At 40.0% G+C, this 10,080-nt stretch overlaps 1 protein-coding gene across 5 annotated transcripts; it reads left to right on the top strand.

Annotated features, from left to right (window-relative positions):
* The first annotated feature begins 1,101 nt into the window (after positions 1-1,101).
* scimp (SLP adaptor and CSK interacting membrane protein) lies at positions 1,102-9,908 on the top strand. Of its 5 annotated transcripts, none has more exons than XM_088615722.1 (7): positions 1,103-1,260; positions 2,793-2,879; positions 4,292-4,376; positions 5,679-5,790; positions 6,471-6,519; positions 6,684-6,805; positions 7,125-9,908. In XM_088615722.1, exons 4-7 carry the CDS (start codon positions 5,679-5,681, stop codon positions 7,331-7,333), a joined length of 492 nt encoding a protein of 163 aa, XP_088471848.1. In that variant the 5' UTR covers positions 1,103-1,260; positions 2,793-2,879; positions 4,292-4,376; the 3' UTR covers positions 7,334-9,908. The 5 variants fall into 5 exon arrangements, with proteins under 5 accessions (XP_088471850.1, XP_088471848.1, XP_088471853.1 ...); XM_088615723.1 differs by lacking the exon at positions 1,103-1,260 and adding an exon at positions 1,288-1,309; XM_088615724.1 differs by lacking the exon at positions 4,292-4,376 and having other exon boundaries at positions 1,102-1,260.
* The last annotated feature ends 172 nt before the right edge of the window (positions 9,909-10,080 follow it).

The following is a 10,080-nucleotide window of genomic DNA, read 5'->3' as shown; positions in this document are numbered from 1 at the left end:
GGTGTCCCATCCAGGGTGTATCCTGCCGTGCGTCTGTTGCTTGCTGGGATAGGCTCCAGCTCTGCAATAACAATAAATTGGATCCAGCAGTTAGAAAATGGATGGACATGTTTTGACAGTATACCATGGCTTAACTTTACTTCACACAAATAGGAAAGAGCAGCCCGGACAAAGTCTAATTCCAGACTTTGCGTTTCTCAGATCCTCAAGAAAGTAGCCTGGGGGAGGGAGACCTAAAGCAATAGATCCCCCACAACCTGTCAAGCTCCTCAAAACCTGCCCTGAAATGTCAAGGTGTGTCTACTCCCCCACATTCCCACACAGCACTTCAGCCAGGACTTCCAGACCTGAGATGTAGCTGCCCCAGCTTTCATGATGGGGAACTGCTACAGGGGCCAACATAGCCCAGATTGCACCTTCTCCTCGCCCAGTTTACACAGGTCTGACCACAAGAGGAGCTCAGCACCTCTGCAGAGTTTATCCTGGCCCATCGTCAGCAGCAGCCCCTGGCCAGTAATGGGGTAGACTGAGGTGTCACCCCAGTGCTCTGACACCACCACAGCCAACATCACTTTCTCCAGTCCTTAGTCTCGAAGAAAATAATGAAAATATAAGGGAAAGATGGACCCCATTAGAAACTAGGGAAAAGCCTGGCATGGTGAGCAACTCGATTTGAGTATGGATTATGAACCATCTTGATGTTTGTACTTGAATTTGCAGACATTTGAAACAAGCCTTGCTCTCCTGAGTAACACAGCAACAGTTCCTTCAAGAACGGGGCATTCAGCCCATCACAGGTTCTCATTTCTTGCACCCTAAGTTGACTTCTGTCTTCTTCCCCAGGAGAGTCAATTTTCTGGTAGTAAACGTCATGTGGGACTCCCCGCCATTTCCATGCAAAACATGGAGAAAGAGCTCAGCGGCTTAGCCCACAGATTGACTTCAGCTTCTTCCTCCGAATCTCGCTTTCTTCATCACAAAAATCAGGATGTTAAGGAAAGCATATTAGTTTGACAGCAGTGCTGAGTGTGCACAGTGAATTGGGAGGAAGGGTGCTGCTCTCTGGAGCGTGTTCGCCACAGAGTCACCAAATAGCAGAAGTAGTGATGCAGACAAAGAGGAGTGTCCTGAAATAGAGCTGATGCTGGGAGGAAACTAGTCACCTCGATCGACAGAGAGCTCAGCGTGTTTTCTTGTAAAGGCAGCACACACGACTCTGAGGAGAACAGTCACTATCTCACACCACTCTCCACAGGACAGGTGAGGGACTACAAATTCTAATTCTTTGGATTTAGAATCCTTGGAAAATGTAAGGAATCTAGTAGCCATTAGATGTTTGCACATTTCTAAACTTTTACACTGTGTGTCATCTTCTAGGTTAATGGGTGGGAACATAACATTTTAATGGTGGAAGGATTAGCTTTTGCTATATTATTGATGAAAAACACCTAGCAATATTCATGGATGGTCATGTAAAGTTATAAGCAAATATTTTATGGTGCACAGTGATTTTTTAATAAATAGAAGTTTATGGCTTTTACGTTAAGTCCTTTAACCATGAAGAAAGTACAGTATTTATCCCACCCTAGTGGTATTTGATTTTAAATGCGTATTTTTACTGATGAAAAAAATCTACATGTAAGGAGTTGTTTTTCTAAGATTGATTTCTCTTTCTGCTAACCAGTGAGAAGCTAAAAAACCTCAGGGGAAAAGTCTGCTTATGTGAAAAAACACAATGCGCTGTGTTTCAATATAAATCAGTTGTTGTGAACATTTGTCATGAGCGACAAATTGACTTTTTTTTTAAATATCAGCATCTACTGTCAAATTTCAGGAACTGTTCGATTTTTGTTTTGTTGAATTTAAATATTGCGCTCTTCAACAGAAACTTAATTCTTAAACTTTTTGGACCTTATCCAAACTTCAGAAGCTCTATTAAGGTTCTGGTAAAAGGCTTCACGCTCACAGCAGATAATTAGGACAACGCATTAATTTACATAGATTTCTGTAATCTTTTCTGCTCCTTTCAAGAAAACAGAAAAAGTTGTATACCAACATGTTGGAGAAACCTGTACTCAAACGTCACAGTAGATTTTAAAAATCAGATAAATAAAAAAGATCTTGTTGAGTTTGTTTAATACAGTATATGCTCAGGTGGGGAGATTTGTCAGTCTGTTAGTCTGAGGGCTGCAAATGTACAAGTAGAGGTTAATTCCATGCTGAAAAGCAGAAAGAAAGAAAAGTCAGAATGTTTCGACTGACGAGCCTTCTTCAGATGTCACACACCGCTGAAATGGTGTGATCTAACTATGGCAGCAGTGCCTTACAGTGCTGGGGCCTGGGTTGCTATCTGGGTGGTGTCTGCATGTTTTCTCCCACAGTTCAAATACATACTTGTAGGGTAATTGGCTTCTGAGAAAACTGGCCCTCTTGTGAGTGTGTGAGTCGGTATCTGTGTGCGTTCCCTGCGATGGACTGGCATCTAATCCAGGCTGTATCCTTGTGCCTGCGACTTTCCAGGGTAGGCTCCAGGTCCCCTGTAACCCTGAATTGGAAAAAGGAGTTAGAAAACAGATGGATGTCAATTATATGCAAAAAACTCAAAAGTTTGAGAGGAAGAAAAAATCTTTACAAGGACTGATGGTGGGGGAGTAGGGCTTGTTCTTCTTTACTATAAAATCCATGACTTACTCATATCCTGTCATCCTCGGTCGCAGTCTAAGTAGCAGATAACTACTGACACAAGAGGAAGTTTTTTTAAAACCATTATGATGTGTCTTTCTTTTTTTCAGAAAAGCTGAGCAACCTATGAATGTTTTTGGATGAACCTCTTGTACAGTAACTAATGTACAGAATAAGAGGCCATTTCAATTCTTAAGGTAGGAAGACCTCTCCTAGTCAGTCTGAATGTGGGTAAGCACTGTAGAATATGTATCTTATGACAGACAAGACATAATAATAAATAATGCCTGGCCACACATTTGTGTTACAGGTAGGAGGAGTGTCAAGATCTCTTTGTGTCAATGTGGCTCTCATGCTTGAGCAGGTTTAGAGACTAAGTGGAAAAGTGAAGTATATTTTTATCTTATTATTGGGCATTGCAGCTTTATTATAATGCATTATCAGGGGAAGGTTTTTTACTTTTTTATTGAAACACCTTTGTATAAGTATGCATGTCTATTAAGATATAATGTATATACATATGGATGTGAGTGTTTCTCTATATATCCTGCTGCCTTTTCGGAGGTTGAAATTAACTTTGAGCATAGGGTAAATTGAGCATGAGCTCAATGGTGAAGATCTTGTAGCAGTGATAGGTCTTTGCACACAGTCATGACTTTGTTGAAACTAGGAATTGACGTTTTGAACTTGAAAGTGTTTTCCGAACAGTGGAGAAATCTTTACCTTTTCTAAAGAAAGCTGAAACGGGTGACAGTATTTGATGTGGCAAATTGTGTCTAGACTCTAGAATGATCTTTGTTTGAGGTCCACTGTGTTTAGGTCCGGCTAGAGAACAATTTGGCAAAGTTAATAATTGGCAGAACTCCCGTCAAGATGCAGTATTGGATATTGCACAGAAAAAGGTTCTGCCTCTTTTACAGGTCCATGTCACTGTAATGTAGCCAGTAGGTCTACAGCAACTGAAAACAGCAGAACATCAGCTATAGCAACACCAGTAACCTCATGTATTTATAAAAGAATATCTCACTACTTTCTATCTATATTTTTAGAAGCAGGAAATGATTTCAGCCAAAACATTGCCTTCTGGAGGAAAGAGACTAGTGTTTATGAACTTATCTTGGCTGTGTTTAAACTATATATACTGTATATGCTAAAATGCACCACAGGCACTAATTTCTAATTTTGAGGTCTATACTTTGCCTGGTCTTTGCAAAGACTGCAAAAAAACAGCATCACGTGTCCCATCAATAAGCACATGAAATAGCCGATTACCAAGGAATTAAAAAGAACCCTTAAAAGGCTACATAGCAAAAATGTGCTATATTTAATGGACTTAAATCCAGAAGGGTTACAAATGAGACAAGTGCATTTGACTCTCCTAGCACATTTGATTGCTAGTAACTAACTGACCAAGTCTGGGCATCTTGTTACACTCTCCTACAAGTGTTTGTGTAAAAACATCTCTCCATTTTAAGTCTACTTCCCTTTACAGTCCACACGTGTCCTCTGGTTCGGCTTTCACGTTTGAACTCTTTGATGCATGATTTCTCTCTCATCGTCACATTTGAAAATGGCTGAACAGCCATAAAATTGTTTTTCTGTCTTTCAGCAAGGAATTAATCACTATGTGTTCATCTGCTAATCTTGGCGGCTGAAATTCAAGCACTGCTCAAAGTTAATGTACTCATGTTAAGGTAACCCTGAACTTCAAAGATAGATAAAAAAATCTCCATTTTTGTTACAATTGACAATTTTGAGAATTGCATAACAATTGTAAAACTTGTTTAACACCATTGTAGATAATATAGAATAATGCACTATAGTACAGGGCCAAAACACAAAAATAGGAAGAGCTGTACTTCAGACTTAAATTAAATTAACGACTTTAACAAAATGACTTAAATCACTTATCAATTCCACAGATATTCACTTGCTGATACTAGAGCAAGTTATTTATGACGCCGTTATAATATAGGATAGTTCAAAGCTTGATTTAAGCAAGACAAAATATGAAACACTACAAAATGTTTTAATTGAGGTTTAATTGTGAACAATTGTTGAGATTGTGCATAGCAAGTGTACAGTAACAGTTTTCTGTCTCAAAAGTAATTCTGTTGAAAATCCACTGAGAGGAAGTAGTGGGAAAACATTGAAAGTCATCACTTCTCTATTTTCTATAAGGTTATTTTATGAGAAGTGAAGACCTTAAAAAGAAATAAGTACTTTTATTGAGCTCACAGGGCACACTCAACAACGGCGTTAAATCAGATCTGCAGAATGAACAAACTGTCAAAGTTTTCTAACTCTTTTAATACGTATAGCGTCACATATTCTGTGATAGTTTGGCCTGTTTCATGATCCTCTTCTTTGAAGTTTCTCTGGACAACTTCATTAGGAGCAGATCAGTTCCTATTGTTTTAACAAAGTCATACTTTAACAGACCTTGATGCAGTGTGGTGACCAATACAGAGCTGTATAGTTAAAATTGTTCAGTCAATATTCCATTCTTATTAAGTATTAACACTACATAACCTTGAATACATGTTAATTAACCTTGAATACGTGTCACACTTCAGGGGGGAGTTTCAGTGGTTTAACAATTTATTCTTTACTCGTGACCAATGACATGTACTTCCTCTTGGCAAGTGGGGAGCGAGAGATCGTTAAATATCAAGACAATCAAGACCATTTCTCTCTCCAAGGCTGTGCTGGGTTCTCTGCTGTTCAAACTAAACTTTTCCTGATGTGGTTCAGGTGGGCAGCTGCGTCAGCATGCGTAAGCTGCAAAGGAACAAGTAATACGTTTATTCCATTCTGAAAAGAGAAGACAGAAAAGACAACGTTTCAGCTGTGGAGCCTTCTTCGGGTGTAAGAAAGATAGGGCAGTCAGCAAAGATAATATAGCCTGGGAAAACACAAGCCAGGAGAGAGGAGGAGGCGGGAGCAGGGGAGAGGCAGGGCAGCCTGATGTGTTTTCTTTTGTATCTAACCAACAGATGGAGCTGTTGCGCTCCTACTTCTGGCTCTGGGTGACTTTAGGAATGGTGTTTGTCTCCATTTTCCTGTGTTTTCTCTTCTTCCTGATCAACAAGTGTATCGCAAAGAAAGGTACTCTAAATACTTAAACCACTTTACTGTGTTTTTTAAGTCTTTTGGGCTTCAGTGACATTGCATGAACTTAACTATTATTGTTTCTGTTGCTCATGTTGTTTTGAAAGAACAAGAAATCATAATAACACCTGTACTTCTTCAAATGTTCAAAGTACCACTGCATCTATAAAAATGTGTGGGCTTTATTAATGCACTTATTAATTTCTAAAGCATAATTGTCTGCACCACTGTTTGTTGAAATGACATACAGTAGATGCCCCAGTAAATAAGATTAGGCAGCTGATATTGAAAAGAAACTGCATCACCATTGAAGCACATCTCAGAGCTCACAAAAGGACTTTTTATGGACTGAGGACCAAGAGGAAGGATAAAGATAGCAGTTGAATTGGAGTATATAGTGCTAGTCTCATGTATAGTCTTAATTGGCTTTTGGCTACTGACTATCATAATTGCAGTTCATAACCTGTTCACACTAGCCTTGAATTTGTACCTACATGCTGCATTGCTTTAAAAATACACTGAAATACCCCCTCTCCAACTCACCTTTTTATTTCCATATTCTCTTTAGTGAAGAAGAGATAAAGGCAAGCTCCATTATTTAAGTTGAACTCACAATCACCACCAATGTCCTCTCCATCTGCCTGTCCTACCTTCTTATTGTGTCTATGTCTTTACAGAACCAACTTTTTTTAAACCAGATCCACAACCCAACAATTATTATGCCAGGTAAGTTTCAGAAGTCTTATCGGCTTGGCTCCATATTGCATCCTGCAGTTTATGAAACTGTTTGGCTTTCTACTGCAAGACGCAACAGATTTCTTACCACTGATCAGTGGTAAGTTGCATTATCCACTATGTCACATAGAACTCGGGTTTATTTTACCTTTCAGGAGTAGTCAGTATCACCCTAAAGACCTGGGAGAGGAGCTACCCCCACTTCCTCCAAGAGTCCTAGATTTTCCATCATGTCCCAGTGCTGTTTCACATTTCTCAGACTGCTCCATGGAAAAAGGTGAGATCTGGTGGTGTTTCTTCTTATTAACAAGATACAGATATCTCTCAGCCCTTATGATCTATGTGCCACAACCACTGTACATCAACAGAAATGTTTTACATTCTATTAACACTATGAAGAGTGACTTTATTAGAATCTAGTGGTCACTCAATATTCTCCTAAGTCGTCTACATGCACCTCTTAGAAATAGAAATTTGAGAAATATGAATAGGGACACCTGTTTTGCACACATCGTGAGCTGCTCAGTGGCGCTTTTGAAATGGGTATATGTGTTGTGGGAATGTGCAGAGCTGACTTCACGTGTGTTCACATGCAGTCACCAAATGTCCTGAAGACACCGAAAAAGTTCCAGACTACGTGAAAGTGGTGGCGACCCCACCCCTGACGGAGCGCAAGGAGGTGGCCGTGGCCATGGCCGTGCCCGTGCCCGTGCCCCCTTGTGCCCCAGAGTGCCAGGACTCGGAGGAATACGATGACGTGGTTTCGCCGGGATACATCAGTGAGGACTACGATGACGTGGTGTGAAGCAGGTGCTGTTGGAGTCCCGGAGCCCAGAAACCAGGACAGAGAGCTTGTCCAGCTGCCTGTGGTGTTTTTACAGCATTGCCTGGGGACCAAGGGAGTCCTAAATGTTGGACTTTTTTAATCCTCCTGCTAGAATTGGTGAAAATGGCTTTTTTCCAATCAGACAGTGGCCGTGAAAAAGTTTCCTTAAATAGTAAATCTGAAGACTTTCATAGAATTACGAACTACTGCTATGGTCCTTTCAGGTCTCAGGTGTCCTGACCTTCAAGAATGAATGTCTAATGTAGGTTCTTACCTCCACATTTTCTCAAATTTTCATAAAGCTGATGGATTGCATTCTTTCAAACCTATGCTGCAAAAGCAATAGCAGGCTGTTCTGAAACTGGAGGGAGTGAAGAGTATCAGAGATTTTTATACAGTTTTTATACAGGGTATTTGCTCAAATCCATCCTGTTTACCTCACAGTTAGTCCAAGGCCCTGCACTGGAATCTGTCTACCGATCTCTCTCTATGAAAGTGTCTGCTTCCAGTAGACAACATGGCAAAGTATTAATTCCACCAAGAGCTGCACTACAGATATAGGAATCTTGGGAAGTAAAAAGAAGAATTAGTTCTGAGATAAGCCCAGATAAGCCCCATGTTTGGTTTTAAAAGTAAACAATGATCTACTATGCCACCTGCTCAAATGTCTTTGATAAAACTGCTAACACCTGGAAAATGTTCAAATTAATACCCAGTCTACAGTATTAAGTGCTATATGGTTTTCAGATTCATCACGTGCCTCAAGCAATTTCCATCTTCTTCCTGAAGTAATATTGCCCTTGAGCAGAAGGGGGAATTCTGCCTGTGATTTGACCCCTGGAGGTCAGATGGCAGCACATGACTGAGGTATAAAGAAGATATAAAGTTTACAATTTCAAAGTTAAAACATGACAGAATAACTAGTCACACTCGGCACAAGGTAGGAAGATCACAGTTTTAAGAGCAGTGACTGAGGCTAAAAGTGAAACTATCTACAAATTGGGGACAAATGTTGCTTTATCTTTTTAAATATTACGCATTGGAATCAAAAGAATAATTCTAATTCACTGTGAATACATTGTGCAGAGAAAAATATGTTATAGACATCTCTTCAGGAACTGACCTGTATTATTTTGTATTCAGATTATTTTAAATATACTATTGGATTTGTGCATTGGAAACTCATACAACCAAGCTTGGAAAGGCCAAGGAGTTTTTGAAAGGGCAGTAAGAGAGAGATGCTTTTGTTTCGTTTACTTTTGTTATAAACTCCAGTCACAGAGCATACTTTAAGGAGTAGACCTCTCACAGTATTTTGAGCATATGGTTAAATGACACTCCAAGACATCCCATCTCTTGTTTTGTATGTGGTTACAGTTAAAATGGCCTGTTTCTGGACTTATGCTGTTGAGAATAATTGCTATAGGACTTGTTTTTCATTAAAAGTAAAACTTCTAATTTCATTTTAAAAGGTAATGTTTTATAATGAACTCTGGTAAGAATTACTAAATAGGTTCAAGATTGTGTAGCAATAAAGCATGTTGTACACTGCCTACTGTGCAATTTTGGTGTTTTTCCCTCCCACCTCAAGCGTGGCTTTGTAAGAAATGCGACAGAAGAAAGCCGGCTATTTCAGCCAGCCTTGCTCCTGTGAATGGCCTTCATTATTCAAGCTCTTCTCAAGCTGAAGAATTCCCCTGAACTGGCTTCCCACAGGCTGCAGAAAAAGCCTAATGTCTAGTGTTCTGTTCAGTTGTGGGTTATTTCCAATACACAGCATTTAAGTGATCTTTATGGAATGTTTCTGCTTTGCGTTTCTAAAAACAAGCTGCTTTTGGGGAACTGAAAGAGAAAATAAAAGAAAAACCTGCAGGCCTTTTGCTCCACAACAAAGTGAAGTGCTGTACCCAGGCAGCAAAATTTTTTATTGCTATGGCTTTACTCTGAAAACCTGCTACATTAGACCCAGTATCCAGATTGATTTGTAGATGCTACCAGTATTTCACATGTAGCATTTAACCACATAAAAAACAGGAAGTAAATTGCAGCAGACAAGCTAAAGAAAGTGCTGCAGTTACAGATGCTCTGCCACAAGAGGCCACTATACAGCCTCTAATCTTTGTCAACTGCCACAGGGGGTGTTAATTACTCATTCAATAATTGTTGAAGAGTTCAAAATGTCATTCTCGCAAAGGTGTAATTAGGCACTTTTGGCATATAAAGGGCATACAGTGATGGCTGTAAAACCTGAAAAAGTGATTGAGTGATTAACATTGCTGGCTCTCAGCCCTGTGGCCCCGAGTTCAGTTCCTGACGTGGTATCTACATGGAGTTCGTATGTTATCCACACGCTTGCATGGGTCTCAAGACATACTACTAAGCTAACTATCTTCTGGGAAAACTGGTCCTGATGGGAGTCTGGGCCCTGCGCCCGCTGCTCGCCAGGAGAGGCTCCATCTCCACCATGACCCCGTACAGGACAAAGCAGTTCGAAAATGAATGGATGGATAGGCAAAGCCTGAAAAAGTCTGCAAATAAAGCTTTCCAGACTTCACTTCATGAGGGTCTTGTGTTTTTTTGAGTGCTGACCATTTTGACCACCATAGTCAAGTGTAAGGTTTTGGCACATTATTATTCAGCAATTAGACAATTATGTTATTGGATGGCTTAAGTGTAATCGTGCATCTGTGCAATTCTCGAACACTGGATTTGGCCAGCAGTAACCT

The sequence above is a fragment of the Lepisosteus platostomus genome, chromosome 22 (genome assembly GCF_059453375.1).
Source record: "Lepisosteus platostomus isolate fLepPlt1 chromosome 22, fLepPlt1.hap1, whole genome shotgun sequence".
NCBI lineage: Eukaryota > Metazoa > Chordata > Actinopteri > Semionotiformes > Lepisosteidae > Lepisosteus > Lepisosteus platostomus.
Note: the sequence above shows the minus strand (reverse complement) of the source record. Positions and strands in the feature narration are given on the sequence as shown.

Bases quoted from the DNA above. Each gene is read 5' to 3' on its own strand.
- scimp (XM_088615724.1), top strand. From the start codon at position 5,679: ATGGAGCTGTTGCGCTCCTACTTCTGGCTCTGGGTGACTTTAGGAATG. The intron at 6,520-6,683 runs GTAAGTTTCAGA...TTTACCTTTCAG, and splicing joins CCCAACAATTATTATGCCAG to GAGTAGTCAGTATCACCCTA. The intron at 6,806-7,124 runs GTGAGATCTGGT...GTTCACATGCAG, and splicing joins AGACTGCTCCATGGAAAAAG to TCACCAAATGTCCTGAAGAC.